This window comes from Tiliqua scincoides, chromosome 1 (genome assembly GCF_035046505.1).
Source record: "Tiliqua scincoides isolate rTilSci1 chromosome 1, rTilSci1.hap2, whole genome shotgun sequence".
Taxonomy (NCBI): domain Eukaryota; kingdom Metazoa; phylum Chordata; class Lepidosauria; order Squamata; family Scincidae; genus Tiliqua; species Tiliqua scincoides.
This window is the reverse complement of record NC_089821.1, coordinates 141044455-141072394: the sequence shown is the minus strand read 5'-3', so window position 1 is coordinate 141072394 and position 27940 is coordinate 141044455. Positions and strand designations below refer to the sequence as shown.

Here is a 27940-nt window from a genome sequence, read left to right as displayed (position 1 = left end):
CTAGGTAAATACAGTACTGCCTTGGGGGTGACTAAGCTATGTGTTGAAATATATTGCCTTCATGACCCTGTTTAATAAGCAGTAGCTTAGATTAACTAAGGCTGTCTAAGCACCATTGGAGGATATTCAGTTTTGCTTTGAGAAGGCATCAGATATTGATACTTATTTCTAGTATTTGTGAATAAGATTAAAATCTCATTTTATTTGAAATACTTTTCTACATGTGCCAAGTTAACAATGAAACCTAAAGATCAATTGGCACAAGGAATTGGCATTACACAACAGTTCAAATGAAACTGTAAAACAGCTAGCTGTCCCCCTTTGAGGCAGCTCATCAGTGAGCTACCTCACTTCAAGATCTGCAGAAGTTGTAGCCTCCATGCTCTTGCATTGGCTGGTGCCTGCTGAGTTTGAGCTTGGTGATACTCTAGCAGGTCATATCCTTGAACAATTTCTCCCAATGGTACAGCTTTCCTGTAGGAGTGGTCCATTCATTCCTCTAAAGACTGACTGACAAGTTCCACAGCTATAGGTGTTACCTGAAATAGAAAGCATGCACCTCAAGATAGTATACAAGGCAGTGATTCCTAAACTGTGTTGCTGCAACCCACTGCATCCTCCATACTGGTTGTGACCTAATGCTTGCTGTTGCACTGTGAACCATTACTGGGAGCCACCAGATACCAATTCTGGCTCCACAACCTCACTCCACTGGCCTCTGCCAGTCCCAGAATGCCTTGTGGAATACACTCCCACAAGCAGCCTCCAGTGTCTCTTAGTAATGGTTCATGATGCAACAGAGCACTAGATTGTGACCCATAGTTTGGGGTCATACTCGTAAAAAGGGCTGGCAGGCAGTCTTCCCCTACAAGTTTTGGCCAGACCTAATTAGCTTTGGCAAGGTGGTGGTGTCATGGGCCTCTTTACTTACAGTGCAGGTAAAGCTAACAGGCAACATACATTGCTTGGTTAAACCCCATACTTGAACACTATTCTAATTGCAATTTACTTACTTTTCTAGGGCCATACAGTTTCTCGCAATAGCACATGTAAAACACACCCTCATTTTCTCCTGTCTATTCCCCAGTAATCTCTTTAAGTCAGACTGGGCTCCTATTCATATAGAATGTGCAGGTGAGAAACAGAGCCCTACACTTCTAGGACATTGGTTTGTCACAGATGTCAGAAAGGTAATAGCAAGGCAGTTTGATTTAAATGGCTCTCTTCATTATAAGCTACATCTGAGTTCCAATTACTGCCTAATTTCATTTAGAATGATTGCAGGCAAGGAAAGTTCCTTCAGCCAAGTGAGGAACTGTTCTTCCTTTACATCACAACCAGTCTAGTTTGAAACTACCCAGCAAGCCATCATATGCAGTGGTAAGGTCTTGTTTTCCTTCACAGCTCTAATTCAAAACACTGTAGGATGAATGCAGCTTAGAAGCATGTAAAGAAATGACTGAGGGCTGCAATGGAGCCAGTTCTTTAAGTACTTCAAGGATGGTCTAAGAACTGCTTTGTATCTAGCATGTGGCCTCACACAGCCTAGCTCATCTCCATTTCTGGGCTATCATGTAGTACATAAAATAGCACTAATTTTTTTACAGTGTTCACCATATCTGTTAAAACCTGTCTAAGATTTGGGTTTCTCTGAGCAGTTCACTGCTGCTTTCATTTTCACATCTTTACCTGAGAGAATTGGTGCCTAATTTGAAATGAGATGGTGCTACCTATTTATTAAAATACAGGTGCAGGAAAGTTTGTATTAAGTTGGTTCTGTATTGGAAAGACAAACAGCAACAATGAAAAGAATACAAGTGACAAAAGGAGCGGCTCTCTGATACAGTCTAATTTGGTTTATCACCTTTGTCATTTGAGCCTGAAATTATCAAGTGTGTCCCCCTACATCTCAACTAACCTTATAGCACTGTGGAGCCTTACCAGTTAAATATCTTTTGCAGTCCTTCACATTAATACCCTAGAAGTTTGTACTGCAGCATACTGGAATGCAAATCATCCTTTCTACTTTGGTCATACAGTACATGACAATTAAGACAGGTTTTTAGATGAATCTTTGTCCATTGAATAAACCTATTGTGGTCTCAAATCCCTTTGTATCCTCCTTCAGAGTAAATGCACACTATGTAATTACAGATTCTTGACTCTACCTCAGTAAGAAGGGGTGTGTTTACCTAATGTTTCCCTTGAATTTTTTAAAACTGATTCTCTGGATAAAGTGAAGATGGCATAGCATTAATGGAGACTTTGCCAAGTGACACTATGAAAAGTTACAAATACAATTAGACTGAACTTGAAAAGTATTTAATGTTCACCTAAAAAACCCTTAGTTGTCTCTTACTTGAAAGCAAACAAAAATGCTGTTATGTTCTCTATGCTGCCCTACTCTTCTGTGTTACTATGACACTGACCACTATCTGAGCATAGGATGAATGGCCTTCAGTGCTATTACCCACTCAATGTCTCTAGCACCACTACAAGTTCTCATTCCTCCGCCAGTACACTCTTCTCATTTTGCTTACCCACTTCGATGACTCCACTTGGGCAGCTGTCTGAGCATCACACTTCTTCAAGCTGGTGCCAAGAGAATCCATAGCTGCTAGAATAGACTCATACAAGCGTTCAGCATGGCTTTCAAGCTCTTCTGACTGTTTTGCGATTAAACCCAGGGTGTTCTGTAAAACTAGCAAGCAACAGTTAATGTGCAAAAGCAGCAGGATACTGTCACGTATCACAGCACTTTTCCAAAGGCCTCAAGTTAAAATTACAGGAACCTTTCTGAAAAGTAGAAGGAAAAAGCTGCAAGTAACTAGCAGTGAGCTTCCCAGCAGCAATAAATACTATGCATGCTAGAAATGGAAATAGTCCTCTGCTTTCTAAGGAGGAATACCTCCATTCCTGAAGTGCTGTGGCCACCAGCAGAGCCCTGAAAGAGAGGTAAGCTTGCTCCTGAGTCTCTTCCACCAATCTAACCAACTCTTTCAACCTTACAGTCAAGGGAGCTCTCCAAGATAGGGGTTTAATGGATCTCTGTGAACACTGGAAATAATGCACTCTGTCCACTTAAATCAAGGGTTCATTATAGTGGTCCCCCTTACAGACATAGTAGGCAAGTTCAAAAGAGGCTGTATAGGAGAACTGAGAGGAAATACAGGTTACAGGCGAACCTTGCTTAGTGGCGTTCTGACCAGCAACAGCTTGCATATACAATGGCCACTGTTGGTTACTGTTCATCCCCCCCCCCCCCACAAGCCTTGTAGAGACATGATGCATCCATGTGCATCCATGTGCTCAGACTGGCCAGTTCAGGCAAAAACACATGACTTCCAGTTTCTTTGGAAACCAACAGTCACATCTTTTGGCCCAAAACAGGCATTCTGAGCCTCAAGAGGAGAGGGCAGCTTGCCATACCTTTCAAAGGGGTCACATAACATCAAGCCTCGCTGGTCCCTATCCCTGTTAAGCAATGCATGACTGTATACTTGCTAAAAGTGGAAACTGTCGTACCAGCAGTAGGAAACAGTCCAAATTGAGAGAAGTCCTACTTCTGTCATTAGTTGTGCATGAGTTTACACAAATCCCTGCTCAATTTTCAGTAAAGACAAATGGAAATAAATCCTAATGATATTGGAGCTAGATACCTTAGTAAGTAGAGGTGGTGGCAGAAGCTGGTCACTGGCTGAGGCCCCATGCTATCCTGCCAGGGTGCATGGGCTTGACATGATGGGGCCTAGTGCAGGACCTTTCACTAGGATCCCCAGCAAGCTGGTATTAGGTTTGACCTTAAGGACTATCTCCCACATATGTGCCATCATGTACACTGTGGACATCAGATCAAATTCTGCCCTGGGTGCTTTTTCCCTCAGGCATAATAGGCAGCCGCTAGGAATAGAGCCTCTTCAGTAGTGGAACACCCTTCATATGTTGGTTTGGTTGGTCAGCACCTTCTACTCCTTCAGGTGATCTCTAAAGACTTTTGGAAGCAAACATGTCTGCAATAGTGCTGAGAATATTTGGACTTTTGTTAATACTCCCTTTAATTCGTGTTTTTGGTTTGATACATTCAGGCCTCAGCATCCAGGGGGGTTCCATTATTGGCACCCCTGTGAATTCCAAAAACTGTGGGGAAACAAATCTGTGGTAGGCACATCCTGTACCCCACAGACACAACAAGAGGTGCCCTCTGGTCATGCCCGGAGGCTGTTCTGTGGTCTGGAGAGGCTGCAGGTGACTCTATGGCCTTTCTAACATCTTATTGTGCTTTGGGTTCCCTTTTACTGTAGTCTTTCCTTACTTGGTGAATTTGATGTCATACACTTAAGGAGCCTTTCGCCATTCTGTAACACACTCCCAGTCAGTGCTTGGTGGTCAGCTAAATTCTTTTTTAACTCCTGTGAAGAAATAAATAAGAACATAAGAACAGCCCCACTGGATCAGGCCATAGGCCCATTTAGTCCAGCTTCCCATATCTCACAGCGGCCCACCAAATGCCCCAGGGAGCACACCAGATAAGAAGAGACCTGCATCCTGGTGCCCTCCCTTGCATTGGCATTCTGACATAGCCCATTTCTAAAATCAGGAGTCTACACATACACATCATGGCTTGTAACCCATAATGGATTTTTCCTCCAGAAACTTGTCCAATCCCCTTTTAAAGGCATCCAGGCCAGATGCCGTCACCACATCCTGCGGCAAGGAGTTCCACAGACCGACCACACTCTTGAGTAAAGAAATATTTTCTTTTGTCTGTCCTAACCCTCCCAACACTCAATTTTAGTGGATGTCCCCTGGTTCTGATGTGAGAGTGTAAAGAGCATCTCTCTATCCACTTTATCCTTCCCATGCATAATTTTGTATGCCTCGATCATGTCCCCCCTCAGGCATCTCTTTTCTAGGCTGAAGAGGCCCAAACGCCGTAGCCTTTCCTCATAAGGAAGGTGCCCCAGCCCAGTAATCATCTTAGTTGCTCTTTTTTGCACCTTTTCCATTTCCACTATGTCCTTTTTGAGATGTGGCGACCAGAACTGGACACAATACTCCAGGTGTGGCCTTAACATCGATTTGTACAAAGGTATTATAATATTAGCCATTTTGTTCTCAATACCTTTTCTAATGATCTCAAGCAAAGAATTGGCCTTCTTTACTGCCATCACACATTGGGTCAACACTTTCATTGACCTGTCCACCACCACCCCAAGATCTCTCTCCTGATCTGTCACAGACAGCTCAGAACCCATTAGCCTATATGTGAAGCTTTGATTTTTTGCTCCAATGTGCATGACTGTACACTTACTTACATTGAAACACACCTGCCATTTTGCTGCCCATTCTGCCAGTTTAGAGAGATCCTTCTGGAGCTCCTCACAATCACGTCAAATTGTGATTAAAAATCATATCAAATGTGCTTTGATTTGGTGAGCTACAACATGCAAACATTTAAAGACTCATTAATGCCACTAGCTTTTTGCCTACAGTGTGTTCCAATGTTGTGATCTAGTTTGCTATACTGGTATAGTGCAGTTGATGGGTTTCTTTAAAAAGAAAATTATTCATTCCAATGAAGGAAAGCACATAAATTTGATTTTTTTTTAAATGTGCAGCTCTAAATGTACTTGTTAGTTTAAAAGCTTACATTCAAATTAAATTCCATTTTAAAATACATTAATACTTATATACCACCTTTCAACAAAATATTCTCAAGAGAAGTAGACAACCCAGGCCATGACCAATGCAATTCCTCCCAAATGCCCACAAAGGTGCTTGGGCCACTAGGTTATCCAATCCCAGTCTCTTGAATCCCCAACTACATCATTTCAAGAGAGCTTTGCATAGTATCTGCCATTCAAATTTATGGTCAAGGAAAAAAAGGAGGTGGTAGTTACCAGGTAGCTTTGTAATGACGCCTTAACGCTTTCAATATCTGGCTTGGGAGGAATCCAGTTATCTGTAACTTCTGCTACTTTATGCAGCCAACAAATGAGCTCTTCTAGCTGACAGCAAAATATCTACTTAGATGAATCACAAACACACATTCCATTAGTTACAGCAACTTCACTATTGTGCCCAACACCAGTTCCAGTACCTAGTTTGGATCTTCCTATTTGCTGGATATTTTTCCAGGTACAAATGGAAGGGCATACAACAAATTGAAAAGTATGTTGGCATGAAAGAATATTTAGATTTTATAAACTTAACTGCAAGATTGTCAGTAATTGTTATTCTAGTTGCAAAATGATAAGAAGGTTTATCAAGCATATCAGAAGGCTTAGGAGATACTTCATTGAATAAAATGCATGTTCTAACCTTCAGTAGACCTGTAGCCACAGAACCATTGAATTTGCTTTAGCTACTACTATATGAACTAACTTGCTGTTACTTTTAATACCATGAACAATAGCACTACTGATTTTTGTAAACTCATTCCAATTTAAGGAGTCAATACACTAAAACAGATGCAGAACATTTTCCGCAGCTATTCAATATATACTGGAGAGGATTTCAATTTGGTATCGACTAGATCAAGGCACCCCTTTGGATGGAATCAAAACATTCAATCCATCCAATCCATGCCGCTAAACCAGCAGTCACCCCCAGAATCACTGACAAAATATTTAACAAGATGCTTCAAAACAGCAGAATCAAGAGCTTAAAAAGCAGTAACATCACTCACTAGCAAGAACAGATCCAAGTTTCCAATACAATGGGACTGCTACAAATCCCTGCACAGAACTATTTTGATACCAGAAAAACAATAAAAGGAAGAAAAACTAAGGCTGATTCTCACTAAACAGAGGTAAAGGCCATAAACTAGAACTGCCTTCAAAATTCAGAAGTCAAGCATTCAGCAAATGTGCCATGGGAGAAGGTGAGAATGAGAATCCCTAGTAGCTGCCCAGAGTGAATTCATGTTTAGGGTTCAAGTAAAACCACAGAGACTACACAGGGGAGGAAAGCAAAAGAAGCTTTCTGCAATTCATATTGATTTCCAGATCATATAGAAAAGGATGCAGAAGACTCATCACGCCCATCTTGCTCTACTCTGCAAGACCCCAGACACAAAGCACAGTGGAATTTAGAATGTCCAGTGACCACTACAGAACCACTTTGCTGTTCCTGGTGCCTCTACTTATTTAAAAGGTTCATATTTAGAACCCTGGGAGTAAGGGTGGATTACAACACTTATAGGGCAAGCCTAGAAATGTCTAAGGAGGAAGTCCTACCAAGTTCAGTAGATTTGCTCCAAGATTAGTGTACAGCAGTGGTTCTCAAACTGGTGGGTCACGACCCACCAGTTCATGTAACGCTTCCCCCATCCCTTTAAGGGGCAGGGGAAGGGGAGGGAGGTGGAGGAGATGAGGGGGGTGCTTTGCACTTATTTCAAACCTGAGGTTTGGAACCTTCGCTAAAAGCGGATGCAAAGCACCTCCGTTTTGCAGGAGGTGCTTTGCGCCTGCTTTTAGCGCAGGTTCCAAACCTCAGGGAGTGTCAGCTGTATTTCTGACATGCTCATTTGATTCTTATCTAGCCCTTCCTCTAAGGAACTCAAGGTGATTTTATCCTTAAAACAGCCCTATGAGGTAAGTTATGCTATGAAACAGAGACTCACCCAAATTGACCCCAACAAGCTTTAAGGTCAAATGGGGATGCAAAATTGGGGACTCCGTAGTCCTAGTCACTAGACAACTACACACCAGCTTTAGAATAAAAACCTTTTTCTTGAAGGAAGATTCTGTTTTTGCAAAGGAGAGGGAGGCCCATTCTTGGCACCAGTTCTTTATCTTCAGCAGGCAAAGAGAGGTCTTTGTTACACAAAAATTGTCCACTTCCATAAAAAAATCATTTGATGATGCTCTTGCATTTCATGCTCTTTGCAAGAAGTGTTGAGAGCACCACTCATAACTGAAATACTTGTTTTGAAAAAATGGATGACGCTTTTTGGCACTACTTTGCAACTGACATTTGAAACAATATTAACAAATTCATTTAACATTTTTATATTTTAAAAGTTATTAAAACAAACGAGAGTCAAGCAAATATGCTGCTAAAGAATGTGAAGAACAGAAAACTCACTGTGGCCTCTTCCCAGAGCACTTTCAACCCAAGTACCCATAAAACTCAACAGGCATTTGAGAGGCTATTCAATATCTGAATTGAATTTGTTTTAGTTTACCTTAATACACTGTGCAAGAGAGTCTCTGTAATGGTCCTTTTCTTGAATGACATGATGGCTCTCATTTTCCAGAAACCCCAGGCATCGGGTTTCTACTGTATCGGTGCTAGCAGTCTCTTTCTGCATGCTTCCATGGTCCCTGAAGCCTTGATTACTCAAAAGATCTTCATTTTCTTGAGAGCTGCGTGCATGAGAAGAATCATAGTGCATGTCCCACTGGCTCTCATTACCACCACAGTCTCCATGAACCTCTGGCAGAAACAGTTCTCCATTCACATTGATGCATGGGCATCTGTCTTGCACACTGTCATGCCCAGGCTTTCTTAAGGTCAGTGACAGATCAGTCAGTTGCTGAGCCAATGTCTCCAACTCTTTGAGTCTGGGTGGCAAGGAGAGATATTCTTCGTCACTGGAACATACTTGTAAAGGCAGCACCTTTGTAGAGCGTATGAAGCTACTTGGGGTGCTGCTCTTTGTAGGAGCATCATGTCCCCTTGTGTTCCAGCCTCCTTCACCTATGTTGGTTGAATCAGAAAGACAAGTCCCAGTGTTCCTCGGAGACAAACTGTGCATCATCTCTCTAGACATGCCAGTGGAGGGGCTGCCATCTACAAAGGATACCTTCCCAACAGGTGAAAGTCTGCAGAGAGAAACTGGACCTGAACATTCTGGCTTTTTCAACAGGGGGGCTGAAAATCTCTGTGTACTCAGTATTCCTACAGCTGAATGCTCTTGTCCCTGCATACTCACAGACTTCAAGGTACTCTCAGGTGAAATGGAAAGGCTGTCAAGGTCAATCCCTGAGTCATGGACAGAAGAATTGTGCACAACACCCTTCAGATTCTTTGCAAGCTTGTATTTTGGCCTTAAAGGGTAAGTGTAATCAAGCAAGTCCTCATACTCTTTGTTAGGGTTCCAGTGTGGGGACTGACGGTCTGGCGATGGTGGCAAGGAATCAGGTATTGCACATGCCCAGTAATCAGCCTGAAAGGAGGACATTTTCCTTCCTTGTCCCACTAGTGAACCATTATCCACAGGTATTAGCTTGTGTGTTCTGAGCAGAGAGTTTTCCTCAGGATCAGATGAACTGGGCAGATACCAAGGGGCAGATGCCCCAGTAGCCAAAAAGCTTTTTGATCTTGTAATTTCCTGCTGTTCTTCTGTATCTTCTGGAGGTTGTAAGGAATTGCTAGTCTTAGGGAAGATGGACACTGAAGTATCAATACGTGTGGTTCTGTTTCCTGACAAGTGGTTTGGAGTGGATGAATAAGGGGTAAATGACATCCAGCTTGTATTACAGTCAGCGTCAAGATTGTGGAGGGATTTGGAGGTGGGGCTATAAAGGTTAGAGTCCATGGTTCTGTTTGGAAGAACCGCTGGGAGCTTGAGCAAACCCTGAAGTGGCTCTGTAGAATTTGAGCATACCGTTTTCAATTGTGAAAACTATTGGGAAGAGAAAGCAGACAAGTTTTTTTTGGTTAAAGAAGAAAAAGTGCATCCCAGTTTCATATTTAGCCGAAAATTCATATTAATGAGCAAATCTCAAACTGAGATCAAGCCTGCTTAGATTGCTTATACTTTGGGCAGCATTCACAGAAACATAAGTGAATAAGATTATACATTCTGTAGAAGTTCTTTAATTGTGCACTGTTCAAAGATGTTTTAAAGAGAATAAGAGGGAATCAATAATGTTGTTTACTTCCCCTCTCCACAAACAAAGAACATATTCTGTTAATGTGTTCCTTGGTCTCACTATTCACAAATATTACTTGTTATCAAACAATTACAAACTCTGGAATACACAGATTTTTTACAGATTCTGCAGAAGTAAAAAGCGTTCTTGCATGGTGCTGTACCACATCTAGATCAGCCATTTTCAACCACTGTGCTGTGGCACACTGGTGTGCCGCGAATGGTCCCAGGTGTGCTGCGGGAATTTGGGAGAGGGTCATTTATCAATAGGACCATTGGGGGATGTGAGCCTCCACTGACAGCACAGTGTGCCTTGTCAATTGTCAAAGAACTGATAGTGTGCCTTGACCATTTTAGTGCCTTGCCAGTGTGCCGTGAGATGAAAAAGGTTGAAAATCACTGATCTAGATACTAGTGAAAGAATGTCAAAACTAATAAACCCAATTTTGTCCAGCTCACAGGTGTACACATTTGATCCCTGGAACACTGGGCAGAAATGGTTTTAACATAAGAATTTCACTTATACGTTTTCACTTTTATGTTGAAAAATATAAACTCCTATTCTTTCGTCTTGTCAAATTGCATTGGTGTGAGAAGTATACCTGATGGACCTTAGGTCTTGTCCATTGTGGAGTAAGTCAGACCACATTACAGTATTTACAGAAGAAAGGAGAATTGTTCTTACAAGTTCTTCAGGGTAACTAAAGATTTACAGATCTGGAGTCCGCAAGAGCTCCATTGTCAATGGATAGCCTGAAGAATGATAACTCAGAAACATTCCCACTCATTTTTATGCAGGGCTGTGACACATGCCTAAATGGCAACCTTTCACATTTGGCTGCCCAAATCAATAAAAGAAAGCATGAATTTTTTTTTAAAAAGTCACAGTGGGCACCATCTAGAGCACTGCTGACTCTAGTGAAAGGCATCTTCCCCACTCTCCAAACTGAGAATCCCAGACTCATCAGAAGCTGCTGCTGAATGTAGGGTGATCTTTAACAGCACTATAATCTGCAGGTAGAGGAGAAGACAAGAGAACTGCTAATCAAAGCATCGCTCCACTTGACATTTCCAAATGTCCACCCTCACCTGCTGAGGGTTGGGGGACTTAACAATGACATGAGGGGGTCTCAGAGAGCTTCTATAAAGAGGAAGGTGATGTTTTGCACTAGCACACATTGTGCTTGCAGCACTCTGGATGCTACCCCATAGCTATGTGCTCTTACACATGCCTGGTATGTTAAATTTATAAATATATTCATTACAAAGCACAATAACACAACTCTTTAGGTATATTTTGGAAATACCACAAAATATGGATACCTAAAGTTTTCTCACCTGTGGTTTTTCAGAATGCAAGCCAGTGCTGCTAAAATGCTGAGGAACATCATGGCCATAAGTGGTCTTGCTAATTAGTGGTTGTCTCTCCACATACTTCGCCTTAGCTTTTATCTTGCAAAACCTGTCGGAAGGTATTAAAGACACTTTATGATATTTTTTAATCTTTTGAGATAGCGCAGGAACTGTGTGACCACTTCCCTCTACAACTACGGAGTCTTCATCCTTAGTTCCTTTGGACAAGGGCTCCTCATCATCTGCATCTGAGAGCTGGTGGACCTTGCTAGCTATGTCAGGATAGTCCAGCTCAGTGTAATTCCACCTACCATTGCACTTGGCCTTCACACTCAGTGGCACTTCAAAAGATGATTTTTCTACCTCTAAGGCCATGAATACAGGCTTCTCTCCCTTCAGTATACAAAACTTTATATCCTGTAATCTGAAATAAAAACAGCAGAAAATTATCATGATTATTCCTCGCATGTCTAACATGAGAATCTTATGCCTGTTCATTTGTAATCAAATCCTACTGGGGATGACTTCATGTCGGAGTTGGCCATATTGCCTCCCAGTTCCTCCCACCAGCAGCAACAGCCTCAACAAAGCCTTGTCCTGCTACCATAGCTCACTGTATCCTCTCAAGACAGGAAAGGCCCTGCTTCCTCTTCCTTTTAAGACAAAAGCTTTCAATAGCAGAGACCTCCAAAAGGAAGGGGAAGAATGCAAGGCAGAGACAATTGGAGAGGATATTTCAGATTAAACAAACATATGCTACACTTGCTGTTTACATGATCTCACAAAAGTGAAAGAATTCTTTAAAAATAAAAACAACATCTTTCAGTTGAACACAACATTTAAGGAGCCTACGAGTTCACTCATGAACCCAACCCATAGAAATTGTAAGATTACTTCCCTCAACTTTTGTACCACAAAAGAAGCACAAAACACTCTATGGTGGTACATATTGTGCTTGCTTACAACCTCTGTGCGCCCACACTTATCTGTCTTTCAGTTCCAATTCCCATCAACTGTTTGCCCTCTTCCACACGCAGAGGACCAACACATGAATGGGGCTTCCATCTCCACTCTTTCGCACTTTCTCCCCACAGATGCACACGATGTAACTAGGGCCAGTTTTTTCAGCCTGTTGCAGCTAAGCCATAGTTAGCCTGAGATGCCCTCAGTGTCTGACTGCTTGGGAGAACCCTGTATACTGTAGCTACCAAATTAAGAGAGAAGACAGATGCAGTACCCAAGAGAGTGAGACTGTACCGAAGGAAGAAAAACTGAGGGTACAAAGAAAAGGGGAGAAATGAGAGATGGGATAACAGAAAGGACTGTAATGGTACTGAACACTGTGAGGTAAGCAGAGCAAAAAGTGGGTATATGATGGGGATGCAGGGAAAAGGAAAAGGAAAAGGAAAAGGAAAAGGAAAAAAGCGCCTAAAGGATGAAGAGGGTGGAAAATTGGGTACAAAAACATGCAAGGTAGGAAACAAGCAGGGGGCAATGATGCTTAGAAATGAAGTGCAGAGAGGCATATGGGAATGGCAGCAGAAACAGATGTGCTACTCTTATGAAGGAACACCTCCCTTCCTCCCCCCCATACCAACAGAGAGAGAGCGCGCGCGCAGTGTTGGCCAAGACAAAGAATTACTAGAGCCAGTGCAACCAAAACTCATGCTTCTTGCTGTCACATAAGCTTATGGCTACTGGTTTCTTGTCATCCAAACACAAATAAGCCCAATGTCTGTAGAACAGAAAGCATTCAGGCTCGCGCATGCACACACTGAAGACAGACTGATGTATATAAAGCTACTTCCCACCATCTGACAGTGAGGCTACCACTCTATTTTTGTTCTTCAGCACTTCAGCTCCAAGAAAGTGACAGTAGCAGCTACATGATCAAAATCCATGTCACGTAACTCTAGACAGTTTGTTGCCATCATCTTAAGCAACCTTGTAAACAAACTAAGATCTCAGGAACAAGATAACATTACATAAAATCTCCATCTAATGATGGGTCAAGAGGAAGGGAGCATTTTTTTTTTTTTTGGTCCTTCAAAAAGTACCACCTCCCCTTTGCAGTGGATTTTTCAAGGACCAAATCACAAATATGTTTATGGGGTATTGCAGGAGTGGATGGACAGATGTGCCCTGTCCTAACATATAACTTCTGGCAGGAAATAAACTACCAGCACTGAATGGCAAGGCTGGGAGAGCGGATCTGGCTGCCTTTGCATGGGATCCCTCTCCTTCTCTCCTCCAACCTCAACAAGGGAGAGCAATGAGACAGTTGCCCTTAGCAAGGTCACTACACAGTCACATGTGATTGGTTAAAAGGTACTGTGACTTTATCCCAATGCATGGATCAAGGATCAAGAAGCAGTAGCTGTTTAATCAAAACAACATGGCATTAAAGCAGCCATGAAGAGCAGCTGTGACAAGACACGAAAGAGGTATGAGGTGGCCGAGTGGCCATTTTGCAGCTGCAAAACCACCAATGCCACAAAATCTTTCCTCCCTACCACGTAAGTTTTACAAATAGCCAGTGCATCACTATTTTAAAATATGTTCTTGAGTAGTTGTGTGTACCATCCATATACCATTGCGTGTACCATTCATTTCCCCCTAGGAATGAAATTAAAGACGGAGCCGGTATCCAAGGATATCCCTGTAGCCGGTATCCAAGGATTCAATTATCTGCGGATCTCCCCACCTCCCCATACCCATTACAAGTACCTCTTATTTTTGTAATCACGCTTGCAGTGCAAGTCTCTTCCTTTACAACCAGCCTGCATGCTACAGGGCTACTAACTCAAAGTAAGAAAAAAGCAGGAACTTCTGTTAACAGGAAACAGGAACACTGCACTGCGACTACAAAAATAAAAGGTACCTGTAACGGATGTGCAGGGGGGAAGACCTATTTATATAGCGTTCCCCTGTATCTGCAGCTTCCAATATCTGCGGGGGGGGGGGGGAAGCATTACAATAAACCATTTTTTCTGCTTGTTGGGTTTTACATCTCCCCCCCCCCCCTTACTGCTGCCCTCTTTTTTGGTGCTTATTCAAAATTGTACTGTGGAAGCGTAGTAGGGAAGGACAAGCACATTCCCACATTCCAGCAATTCTCTCTAAAACGCCATTAGGCCTACTGCTGTATAATCTGGCCTTGCTCACCAACAGTTTAATTCTGTCCTTGCCATATTTATGCACCACTTCAAACTGTTGTTCAAAAGAAGTGCTGAAAGTCTCCCAGTATAGCAGGTTACTTATTCAGGCAAGTGAATGTTTCGACCAAAGTATTTACATCAGGATCAAAAACACTGTGCATTAAACATCTTGTTAGTATTGTTAAGCAACAGGCAAGCATGGTAGTCACCAAGCACACTGAAATCCCAGTACGATAAAGCCGGGGTCTCCAAACTTTTCGGCCGAAGGGCCACATCAAATATCTGACATGGTGTCGAGGGCCGGGGGAAAAAAAAAATCTAAATTTTAAATAAATACATTAAAGATGGAACTTTGATGAATGACTGAAATGAATGAGTGAAGGGGCTCAAATGTCCAGGATTTCTCCAAGCACCAACACAGCCCAAGAAATAAAGCACACACACTTAAATGGACCCCCATTCCCCCACCCCACAAGTACAACTCTGGTTGTGTTTGGTCAACTGGGCCAGAGGCTCTCAGGGGATCAGAAACTGGCTGCGGGCCGGATGGAGGCTCTCGCACCTGGCCCCTGGGCCAGGGTTTGGAGACCCTTGCTATAAAGCATCAAAACAGGCAAATTAAAAGACTACATAAATTTTACAGTGCTACAAGAAGCATATGGTATAGTTCAGGCCCAAGAGATTGAAAGTGTCACCAGGAATCAGTAAATTGTAGCAATTCCCTTTGATGGCTAATCATCACGCCATGAGACAATATTGTGGCAAAATAACCACGTGAAAACTTGAGACTCTGTCACACACACACAAGTCACAAGACAACTGGCCCAAAGAGTATGTAGAAATAGGCTGAGCATGGAGACTCTTTCCAGATGGTTTTATTGCACAATAATTGAGCATCTGTTACTCCATTAGTCATAGAGATCTAGATATCCCAAAGGCAGCATTTCTGTTGAGAAGAAATGTCTGTGTCCTTAGTATGCAAACAGCAATGTCTTGTTGGTCAGATGCCCCTGCCTCCTAAGCACCAACACACATGTATGTGTAGTATCTGGTGCAGCAATGAGGGTCGGACTGAGAAGAATTAGATTCAAATCCTCACTCAGCCATGAAGCTCACTGGAGGACCATGGGCCCATCATCATCTCCTAGCCTGACCTGCCTTCCAGAGTCTTTGCAAGGCTAATATCATTGCCCTGAGCTACTTGGAGGAATGACAGACGAAAGTGTAACAAGGAGTTACCTGAAAGACTGCCTCCTTCCATTTATTCCAGCCCACCCACTCAGGTAAACTGAAGGGGCCCTTCTACAAGTGCCGCCTTTGTCCCAAGTGAGAGGGGTGGCAGTTTAGGGCAAGCTTTCTCTATGGTGGTGCCACAGCAGTGGAATGCCCTCCCAGGGGAACTGAGAACTGCTCCCTCTCTCATGGGCTTTTGGCGATAACTCAAAACATACCTGTTTCATCTGGCATTTGGCTGCTGAGCAGATATTTGTCCTCTGTACCTCTGTCATACTGTTGTGACCTGACAAGCTCCCTGGACTTACCTGTTCCCCATTGGCTCAATTAGTTTCTTTTTCCCTTAAACTTTGCTCTGTTTTGATATTCGTCTTTCACCATGTAATGTTAAAATTAATGTTCTACAGCTTTGTTTGATGTTTTTACTTCTTGTGACTCTGTACTTGACTATAAAGCTTTGCAAGCTGCCTTGGGCATTTGCTTCGACATGGGAAAGGCAGCGTATAAATTTCTTAAAATAAAATAAAAAACAAGAACCCAGATATCACTGGTGACAAGCAACTTAATACTTCCTCTCTGTTCCTATCATGTATGACTATTTGAAAACTATAATTTCTTTTAAGTTATATATTCAAACCGCACAACTGCTGAACTCTCTACACTGCACCATTTTAGTGCAGGATGCTCACATAGCTCAAAATCCACTTCAGGGAAACAAAGTAACCATTTATTTCTAGGTTTGTGCTCTCTTCCCAATTCCAGAGGTAGAGTATCTCTCTGTCTCCCTTCATTTGCATGTTTTAAGGTCTACCACTAAGCACACTGATTCATCCACTGAATCAGACCCAAAGCAAAAGTCAAGGTTTTGCCTGCCCTCCCCCCAAACTGCCCATGAAGTCCTCCACACTTTTCTAGATCACAATTTGAAGTGATTTGGAAACATGTACTAAAATCAGTCCTACGCACACTCTTTGTTCTGAATTAATCATTTTCCATTTACCAACACCTCCTGATCCAGAACTCACAAATCACTAATTACCCTTATCTCACTTTATTGCTTGGAACTGCCTCCCAGAACACCTACAGGATGCTTCCTCAATTGCTTCCTTCTTTCAGATCCCTTCTCAAAATTCACAACACCTGTGGCACTACACCCTAGTGTAACAGAAACAACTGCATATGCTTCCCCTGACTCCATCTCCTTCCTCCACTGTCTCCCTTGTGGCAATATCTAGACCGGCCATTTTCAGCCACTGTGCCGTTGCACACTGGTGTGCTGTGAATGGTTCCCAGGTGTGCCACAGGAATTTGGGAGAGGGTCATGCATTAGTAGGGCCAGTGGGGATACGAGTCCGCCATCAGCAGCATGGTGTGCCTTGTTAATTGTCAAAAAACTGATGGTGTGCCCTGACCATTTTAGTGCCTTGCCAGTGTGCCAGGGGATGAAAAAAGTTAAAAATCACTGATCTGGATTAGACTGATCAAGGCAGAGATCTGTCTTTTTACTCTATGTAAAGTACCAGACATGCTGATAGTGCTATATTCATTATTGTTATTATGGTGAGCGATCTTCAGAATATGTATAATGAAGAGTAGATATAAACTGAATTTAGCAATCATGGCTAAAAGCTGTTGATCTCCACTAAATCTATTTCATCTCTTTTTAAAGCCCATGAAGCTAGTGGCCAATAGCATATCTTATGACACTAAACAGCACAGATGCAGTATTTGATGTGTACTTTCTTTTGCCTTTCTTGAATCTAGTTCACTAGACTAGGTGATGCCTTCTTAAACCTTATGCCTCTATAAACTTTCATTTTAACCTTGCATTTTAAAAAAAGTAGACAGCACAAATTCCTCTCCAGGCCTGGCAAAAAAGATGGAGGAAGAACTAAATGGATTGACACAGCTTTATGATTTACAAGCCCATAAGGGAGCAAAATACCCAAAACAATTAAGGATCCTGCCCCCCCACCCCCACAGAGCCTACTGGGATCCACAACATAGCCTAGTTCAAACAGGCAACTGGAGCTGGGAGAAATATGACCGCTTCCTGTTCCCATTTCCTTTGTGCTTTAGCACCTTACTCCTCAAGAGTGCCAGCTCAGTTCCAATTGCTTTTAAGGGCACCCATTAAACACACAGCCTAAATTTAAGCATACCCCAGAACAACTTCCTACAAAGGTAACTGCTTTGATGTGATAATGTTCAGCTTCATTATTTTTTTAAAACATTCTCTGTTTTAACAGTCAAAATACAATTTCCCTGACAATGAAATTAGAACAAAATGACACAGTCCATACCAGATTCCACAGTTAGTGAATCTGGCTCTTTTCTTTATTGAATGGGTGCTAACTGAAAAATAAAATAGAACTATTTAGAACTTGCCTGTTTAAGATTTGTTTTTTTGATGCAGGAAGCTGAAGATGCTACGCTTACCACAACTGGCAGTCACAGATCTGTACAGACCTCAGCACAGCAGACAAAACACTGCAGCACAATGCAAGCCATATCTTTTGTTAATTGCAACTGACTTTTAAACAGGAGCAACTGAGCAGGCAATGGTATCCCCCCCCCCCAATCTTGGAAGACATTTGATTGCCATTAAAATCACTCAGATGATTAATCTCCTTGCACTTTAGAGGGAACTGCTGGGTGTTTAAGTTTAACCCTTTGCAGGAACAATAGTTTTTCAAAGCAAGGGAAACAAAAACCACCCTGAACAGGAGAACAACAAAGAGTTGTGGTACCTCAGAGAGTGAGTGTGGATGCATTTCATAAGAACACAAGAACAGCCCCACTGGATCAGGCCAAAGGCCCTTCTAGTACAGTTTCCTGTATCTCACAGTGGCCCACCATATGCCCCAGGGAGCACACAAGACAATAGACACAATCTGTGTCCGGGTGCCCTCCCCTGCATCTGGCAATCAGTGGCCTGCCTCTAAAACCAAGAGTTTGCACATACCTACTACAACTTGTAACCCATAATGAACTTTTCCTCCAGAAATTTCTCCAATCCCCTCTTAAAGGCATCCAGGCAAGATGCCCTCACTACTTCCTGTGGCAGAGTTCCACAAACTAATTACATGCAAACTAATTACATGCATTTCAGATGCATGAAATGCTAGCTTCAGTGGGCAGTATAGTGTATACTGCCTATACACTACTGTATACAACAACAACAACAGTATCTATATACCGCTTTTCTACAAAAAGTTCACAAAACAGTTTACAGAGAAAATCAAATATCTATCAAATCAAATATCTAATAGCGTATGCACTATACTGGATACGCACGATCACTATGCAGTTCCTATGGGGAACAAAAAGCAAGTGGTGATGCTCTTTCCAACCCTGCTGGGCTGTTTCTTAGAGCAGAGCGGTGCCCCTCCTCCACAGGACTCCTCCAGAGCTTCTGTAGCGGAGAAGGCCAGCCTTAGTTTGCACATGCAACAGTTGGAATGCTCGGCTTTGTCCCTGCACCCGAAGAGGGCCGCTCAACACACACGCATGCATGCAAAAGCTTACTTTCCAGTTCCTGCAAGACAGAGTTGCTTCCATGCAACCGAAGAGGGTCAGCACACACGGCACAATCCTAACCAGGTCTACTCAGAAGTAAGCCCTACTTTGTTCAAGGGGGCTTACTCTCAGGAAAGCGTGGGTTGCAGCCACAGACTCTACTGCCTGCAGCCCAGGGCTGCTTCAGCCACAGTGCGGTTCCCGTGTGCACTGGGCACAGGCACGCATCAAGCAAGCGGGGCGATGCTGCTCCCACCAGGGCAGTGGCCCCATTTCATGAGGCTGCACTGCAGCCAGTGCAGGCCTGAGGATGCCCCCCTCCTCCCTTTGCACAGCACTGACCAAGCGGAGCCTCTCCTTACCTGCCACCGGGGCTGAGCCGGCCCGGACAGCACCCGCAGCTCCCCAACCCCCCACCCTGCCGCTGGCCGCCCTCGTCCCTGGTCTCCGAACGTTGCAACAATAAAGACAACGTTCCCTTTCCCACCGAGAGTGCCCTCCCCGTCCAGGGCTGGCGCTTCCACCAATCAGCGTCCTCGGGGTTGCCATGGATAGGCTGAGAGCGGCCCGGGATCCAGAGTTCCAGCCAATCCCCGTCCGCCTGGGCTTGGTTTGCAGGGGTGGCGTTGGCTGCTGAACTTGCTTGGAATGTTGGCCCGGTGGTGCGGGGAGGGGGCAGGCGGAGGGCTTCTTGCTGGGGGGAGCTGAGCTGGGAGCGTGCTTTTGATCGCTTCTCTAAAGGGACCCCCCTGGAGATGTGAGTGGGGCCTGCACAGCCCCCTTCTCCCCCTGGCTGGTTTTGCATCGTGGACATAGGCCCAATCCTATGCATGTCTACTCAGAAGTAAGTCCCATTAGAGTCAATGGGGCTTACTCCCAGGAAAGTGTGGAGAGGATTGGGCTGTGATTCGGTGCAGAGTATCATTAAGAGCCCAACACTATGCATGTCTACTCAGAAGTAAGTCCCATTATAGTCAATGGGGCTTACTCCCTGGAAAGTGTGGATAGGCTTGTAGCCTAAGGCCCCAATCCGATCCAACTTTCCAGTGCTGATGCAGCCCCACAAACGTTCCCTTGCCTTGAGGAGGCCTCCATGACTGACCTCTCCACTGAAGGATGAAGCATACAACCTGTTGGAACAGTTGCATCAACATTGTAAAGTTGGATAGATCGGGACCCTGTGGGCCTGATCCTATCCTACTTTCCAGGTCTGGTGCAACCACAATGCAGCCCCATGGTAAGGGAACACATATTCCCATACCTTGAGAAGGCCCCACAGGATGCAGCACACACCCCACTGGCGCGACTGCACCAGCACTAGAAAATTGGATAGGATTGGCCCCTCTCAAGAGATAACAGAAATCTCTGTGACAACTTAGAGGAAGGCCTGAAGCAAACCCCACACTTTGGCCCTGGTAGCGTAATCTAAAAATGTTCACCTGAAAGCAATGTGGAGCAGCTTGATTTTTAATGCCGTTCGCTGTGAACTAAGTTTCCAGATGTCCTTTAGATCACAAGACAGGCTTGGGGACTTATCGTGCTCAGACAAAAGGCTACAGCCCATTTGCAGCTGCCAAGAAGTCTTTCTGATGAAACAAAATCACAGACATGCACACACAAACCTGTGACATCAGACTTGGGGTCCTATCAGACTGACTGAGCAAAAGTTGCTCAGTTTACTGTCTGTCCATCTGTCAACATTTGGGATATGCCCCAGAAGGTATCTTGAATGAGGATTAAGTTTGCATCTCATTCTGCATGGAATCCTCAGCTCCTCTTTCACAAGGCAAAAGTCAGCTAAGGTCACAGTTCAACAATAAAGTTGTGTGCTTAAACCCGTTGAGATCATTGTGCTTAAGCACTCAACTCTCTGAAGGATTGTTTTGTGGATGATTGGCACTCCAAATCACCCACAATCCATATGTTCAGGACTTCTGATCCACTGTTAAGTTCCATGGATGAGCAAGAGCTGCACAAGTAGATACATCTATTATCATATTCAGCAGTGATAATAGATAATAAATACTGGTGCTTCTTTGAGATACGTTGTCCTCCATTATAGCCTACCTGAACCCCTTTTTTGTATTCTGGAAGTGGGATGTATTCGGATTGTATACCATGGCGTTAAAAAGCTTGTTGCATTATACAAGAAGGCTTCTGGAGGTACCTTTTAGTGACACATGTTCGGTGGGACAGGGAGAAAAAGTTCATTTCAACATCATTATTATTGGTAGTACTAATAATTTTTAATATAGTGTTACCACATGGACTCCGTTGCACATGTATACACTCATCAATGTGCACTCCAGGTCAGTTCTATGAAAGAAAAAAAAAACCCATGTGGAAAAAAGCCAACACAAGAATTGCCCACAGGAGAAAAATGCCCTAACTCTTACCCTAACCTTAATCCTAAATCTGACCAATCCCCTTTTAAAGACATCTAGGCCAGGTGCCAACACAACATCCTGGGACAAGGAGTTCCACAGATTAATTAGACCATGAGTAAAGAAATATTTCTTTTTGTTTGTTCTTACCTGCAACATAGAGGACTTAGCAGGCAGTAAAATGGAACTAATTGTTGCTGTGGGACAGGTGAAGGTAAGAAGAGGAACACATGGCCAAACCTTTTTGGCCACTATGCCAAAAGTACACTGACACCAGCATGACATCCGGTATATCCTAAGCCCATCCAAGTGATGTTATACCAGCACATTATAGGTACAATGTCAGTGGGCACAATCCTAACCAGGTCTACTTAGAAGTAAATCCTATTGTGTTCAATGGGACTTACTTCCTGGAAAGTGAGGTTAGGATTGCAGCCAGTATGTCATCCAAGGAGCCCTCACTGCATCCTCCCAGCATGCAGGGTGGCACATGGAAATTGATATTGATATTTATTATTAACACCCCATGCCAAACCCCCATATGACTTCCCCCAGTGGTTTCATGTAAATGTTTAAAGGAATGGGGATGCCCATTCTGTGGGACACCAGTGACCACATTGCCAAGCAGGAGTTCCCCAGCACCACCTTCTAAAATTTTCCTTCAGGAAGGACTGAGGTCAGAGCAAAACTGTGTTTCCTAGGGTGATCCCAGCCCATTGATTCTGAAGGATACCATAAGAACAGCCCCACTGGATCAGGCCATAGGCCCATCTAGTCCAGCTTCCTGTATCTCACAGCAGCCCACCAAATGCCCCAGGGAGCACACAAGACAACAAGAGATCTACATCCCAGTGCCCTCCCTTGCATCTGGCATTCTGACATAGCCCATTTCTAAAATCAGGAGGTTGCACACACACATCATGGCTTGTAACCCGTAATGGATTTTTCCTCCAAAAATGTGTCCAATCCCCTTTTAAAGGCATCTAGGCCAGATGCCATCACCACATCCTGTGGCAATGAGTTCCACTGACAATGGTCAGTGGTATCAGAATTACATAAGAGGTCCACACTGGCATGGGGGGGGGCAAAACACTAAGTTTCTTCAGGTGCCTGGACACAGGTGTAAAGACACCCTTCCTCCAAGCCAGTGCAACTGCAAAAGAAAAAGCTTTTGCAGACTCACTGGCTCTGAAGGCAAGGAGGCAGGGCCACTTTACACCAGCACCCAGACACCTGAAGAGACTTAGCATTTTGTCCCCCCCTCCAGGAACACCAGTGGAGGTTCAGCACCTGGTATTCATCCTGCCCATTTTCTGGTACAGCTCATTCACTAGAGTTACCAAAGCAGTTCCTGTCCCAAAACTGAGCTGCAAACCAAACTGAAAAGTGTCCAGATAATTAGCTTCATCCAGATATCACTGGAGCGGCAGTCAAGTGCATTGCCTAAGAATGGAAATTGGAAACTGGGTCTCTTACTTTTTGTCACGGTTGATTAAAACCCATTTTTGCCTGGTTCAGACGTACACATTTGGTCTCTCTTGTGTATATGCAACATAGGGCAGAAATGGCTTAAACCTTCCCCTGCCTGGTTTTCCTCCATGACTCCCCCCCCCCCCCCCGCCCAGCAATTTTTTTCCTCTGGCTGTCTCTCAGCATAAGTCCAGTGTGGAGGGGAAGTCCTGGTAAGATATTGTGGAACCACATCAGGGATCGGGAAAGAGTTAGGCAGCCCCCTCCTCCTAATCATTTATGCTCCACAAATTTCCCCATCCTCTGCATTACTGTCCATGTTTGCCCAGGTAATGATTCATTCTGTCCCAGAGGGAAAAAATAAAATTGCACTTCTCCTGTCCAGCCACAAGGTGGGAATCTTATTCCACTCTTTTTAGCTGCATTAATAATCCTTAAATAAACAGTACTGGGCTGTAGAGGTAACTTGAGTTGCTCTGTTGTTATTGCAGACTGGTTACTCTGGTACCTCTGTGTTCTCCAACATTTATTTGCCTGTCTTCAAGCTAGGGCAGCACAGCCGCTAACGTTCAGATGTAAATACAAGGTATATATCCTGGAAAGTTGGTTCTGTCAATTAATGTGGATGTTTGTTCGTCCAGATGAACAGTAGGTGGGCACAGCTAGAAAATACTGAACTGATCCATTATGAACGTTATTCAGGAGGCACAGTAGTCTCACTATTCTGTAACACAGCCATTTTCAACCACTGTGCCGTGGCACACTGGTGTGCCACTAATGGTCTGCAGGTGTGCTGTGGGAGTTTGCGGTAGAGTCATTTATTAATAGGGCCATTGGGGATGTGAGCCCCCCACCAACAGCATGGTGTGCCTTGTCCATTGTCAAAAAACTGATAGTGTGCCTTGACAATTTTAGTCCCTTGTCAGTGTGCCGTGAGACGAAAAAGCTTGAAAATCACTGCTGTAATAGTTAAGAGAAAAAGTCCCCATAACAAACGCAGGCTTTTTGCCCCTCATAAACAAGGCTTTTATACTCTTGTTGGTATACTTCAGTCTCGGAAGACTATGGTTTCGCACTCTGAATAGTGTTCTGGAACAGAGTGTCCTCTCCAGTGCGTGAAGCCTGGGTAAAGTAGATGGATGGATGGGGAGAGCAATGGAGGGAAGGACAGATGGATGGGGAGAAGGAAGGAGGGAGGGAAGATGGATAAGAACATAAGAACAGCCCCACTGGATCAGGCCATAGGCCCATCTAGTCCAGCTTCCTGTATCTCACAGCGGCCCACCAAATGCCCCAGGGAGCACACCAGATAACAAGAGACCTCATCCTGGTGCCCTCCCCTACATCTGGCATAGCCCATTTCTAGAATCAGGAGGTTGTACATGCACATCATGGCTTGTAACCCGTAATGGATTTTTCCTCCAGAAACTTGTCCAATCCCCTTTTAAAGGCATCCAGGCCAGATGCTGTCACCACATCCTGTGGCAAGAAATTCCACAGACCGACCACACGCTGAGTAAAGAAATATTTTCTTTTGTCTGTCCCAACCCTCCCAACACTCAATTTTAGTGGATGTCCCCTGGTTCTGGTGTTATGTGAGAGTGTAAAGAGCATCTCTCTATCCACTTTATCCTTCCCATGCATAATTTGTTATGTCTCAATCATGTCCCCCCTCAGGCGTCTCTTTTCTAGGCTGAAGAGGCCCAAACGCCGTAGCCTTTCCTCATAAGGAAGATGCCCCAGCCCAGTAATCATCTTAGTTGCTCTCTTTTGCACCTTTTCCATTTCCACTATGTCTTTCTTGAGATGCGGCGACCAGAACTGGACACAATACTCCAGGTGTGGCCTTACCATCAATTTGTACAACGGCATTATAATATTAGCTGTTTACTTCTCAATACCTTTCCTAATGGTCCCAAGCATAGAATTGACCTTCTTCACTGCTGCCGCACATTGGGTGGACACTTTCATCGACCTGTTCACCACTACCCCAAGATCTCTCTCCTGATCTGTCACAGACAGCTCAGAACCCATTAGCCTATACTGTATGTGAAGTTTTTATTTTTTGCCCCAATGTGCATGACTTTACACTTACTTACATTGAAGCGCATCTGCCATTTTGCTGCCCATTCTGCCAGTCTGGAGAGATCCTTCTGGAGCTCCTCACAATCACTTCTGGCCTTCACCACTCGGAAAAGTTTGGTGTCGTCGGCAAATTTAGCCACCTCACTGCTCAACCCTGTCTCCAGGTCATTTATGAAGAGGTTGAAAAGCACCGGTCCCAGGACAGATCCTTGGGGCACACCGCTTTTCACCTCTCTCCATTGTGAAAATTGCCCATTGACACCCACTCTCTGCTTCCTGGCCTCCAACCAGTTCTCAATCCACGAGAGGACCTGTCCTCTAATTGGGGAGAGGGATGGAGGGCTGGATGAGCGAGTCATGCCAGTGGCTGAGCCGCATCCCAGCCCAAACCGGCGGAGCTGCGCGTGGTGCCCGCTTCGCTGGGCAGCTGCGAGGGTGAACGTCGCCTGCTGAGCAACCAGGGAGCAGGTCTCGCCCTGCTGCCCCTTCTGGGACTGGGGGTGGCCGGGGGGCAAAAGGGGCAGCGCGCGCGCCTCGGGGTCCCGGAGCTCGGCGGCTCTTGCCCGGGAGCCCGCTGGGCGAGCCCGCGGACCTGGCGGAGGGCGGGGCTGGAGCGCCGCGTGACGCCACAGAGGGGAGAAGAGGCGGCGGAGCAGCGCGCCTTCGGGGGCGGCGCGTTGGCGCAGCGGGTGTGTCCGCGGCGGGGATGCGGCCCGTGGCTCGGCCATGAGTTCGCCTCCGCCGGGGAGCCGGGGCCGCCTGGTGGGCGCCCAGACGGAGCGCGCGGACGCTCCCGGGGGCGGGCCAGGCAAGAGCGCGGGGCGAGCCGGGCTCGCGGCCGGCGCCGCCCGGGGAGACTGCGGGCTCGCCCAGCGGGCTCCCGGGCAAGAGCCGCCGAGCTCCGGGACCCCGAGGCGCGCGCGCTGCCCCTTTTGCCCCCCGGTCACCCCCAGTCCCAGAAGGGGCAGCAGGGCGAGACCTGCTCCCTGGCTGCTCCGCAGGAGACGTTCACCCTCGCAGCTGCCCAGCGAAGCGGGCACCACGCGCAGCTCCGGCGGGTTGGGCTGGGATGCGGTTCAGCCACTGGCATGACTCGCTCATCCAGCCCTCCACCCCTCTCCCCATCCATCCATCCTTGCTTCCCTCCCTCCATCCCTCTCCCCGTCCATCCATCCTTCCTTCCCACCATCCCTCTCCCCATCCATCCATCCATCCATCCTTCCCTCCCTTCTCCCCATCCATCCATCCCTCCCTCCATCCCTCTCCCCATCCATCCATGTACTTTACCCAGGCTTTGCGCACTGGAGAGGACACTCTGTTCCAGAACACTATTCAGAGCACGAAACCATAGTCTTCCGAGACTGAAGGATGCCAACAAGAGTATAAAAGCCTTGTTTATGAGGGGCAAAAAGCCTGCGTTTGTTATGGGGACTTTTTCTCTTAACTATTACAGCAGTGATTTTCAAGCTTTTTCGTCTCACGGCACACTGACAAGGGACTAAAATTGTCAAGGCACACTATCAGTTTTTTGACAATGGACAAGGCACACCATGCTGTTGGTGGGGGGCTCACAGGTGACAGTCTCCTGCCACCTCTTGGAAGCAGACGGAGTTGTACCAACTCCAACACTTACAAGGCATTGGGAGGCCCAGAGAAGTCCTCCAGAAGTGAAACTAAGTGACTTTTTCACTCTAGGGCTCAGTCTGAGCCCATTAGAGGCCACAGATGGACTTTCACAGCCTCTACTGTGCTCAGTGGACCCTCTAGAGACGAAGGGGTGTAGAGCTCCCCTCACCTCTGGAGGTGGTGCATGCAGATGGGGCCATGGACCCTATCCACACATAACTGAATCCACTGACACCCCCCCCCATTGGTACAGGATTGCAGCCTGAGTTAACCAATTAGAATTCATAGATTAGAATTCATATGAAATGAGCTTGAAATGTGTGTGTACTAACTAGGGCTGAGAAATTAGAGCTAGGACTGAGTCAAGTAGTTCATGATCCACTTTTCTAGGTTGAAAGGTGGTTTTGGTTCACTCTCAAATTATCATCCCTCTGTAATCTGGATCCTTTTTATCTTGACACAAGATACAATGTTCATTTGTCCTGGTTTCTTTTATCCCTGAGATTTGTTCCCTTTTAGATATTAAGAGAAATCAGAGCAATTTATTTCATTTTTAAAGCTCCTTTTGCAAAAAGCAAAAGGTCTGTTCTTATAAGCACTTCCTGTCTTGAAAGAGAAAATTAGTGTTCTAAGAACAAAACTGCTTTATAAATCGTTAGACCTTTGGTAATGCTTTCTTTTGATAAAACAAACTTGCAGGAAGGAAGTGAGAACAAAATTAAATCCATTTTATTATGTTTATTTTCAAATCTACAAAGTGTATATGGGTTCTTGTACTCCTTAATTACAGGCAATTATGATTTTGAAAAAGCGAACTGTGGAATTGCCTAGCAAAAGAACAATCAAAGTCATATATTTCCATCACCATAAAAGTGTGGTGCTTTAGGTTGAAATTCTATCCACACTCACCTGGAGTAAGCCCTTCTGACTATCATGGGACTTGCTTCTGAGTAGACCTGCATAGGTTTGGGCTTTCAGGCAGCTAACAGGTTGAATCTGGCCCTAAAGCATTTCACCTGAACAAAGTAGGGTAAAATGTTTGGTAATGGTTACACTATTTTCATAAGCATTAAGCTGTCTTCATGTTGCAAGGAGTCTAGATTATTTCAGACTTCAGTGTTGCATTTGTGATCTTCTCGACAAGATGTATTCAAGTCAAAAACACTGTTTACATGTTTAAGGAATGCAGTGCTTGCACAGATGTTTTATAAAAGTGTGAAGGCCTTCTTGCT

At 44.8% G+C, this 27940-nt stretch overlaps 1 protein-coding gene across 3 annotated transcripts; it reads right to left on the bottom strand.

Annotated features, from left to right (window-relative positions):
• Positions 1-174: 174 nt before the first annotated feature.
• On the bottom strand, positions 175-19587 carry CEP68 (centrosomal protein 68). Of its 3 annotated transcripts, XM_066639836.1 has the most exons (7): positions 19506-19587; positions 11219-11657; positions 8189-9631; positions 5901-6023; positions 4313-4409; positions 2541-2701; positions 175-539 (listed from the first exon to the last, which is right to left on the bottom strand). In XM_066639836.1, exons 2-7 carry the CDS (start codon positions 11606-11608, stop codon positions 492-494), a joined length of 2262 nt encoding a protein of 753 aa, XP_066495933.1. In that variant the 5' UTR covers positions 11609-11657; positions 19506-19587; the 3' UTR covers positions 175-491. The 3 variants fall into 3 exon arrangements, with proteins under 3 accessions (XP_066495933.1, XP_066495941.1, XP_066495948.1); XM_066639844.1 differs by lacking the exon at positions 5901-6023; XM_066639851.1 differs by lacking the exons at positions 175-539; positions 2541-2701; positions 4313-4409 and having other exon boundaries at positions 5946-6026.
• Between the last annotated feature and the right edge of the window lie 8353 nt (positions 19588-27940).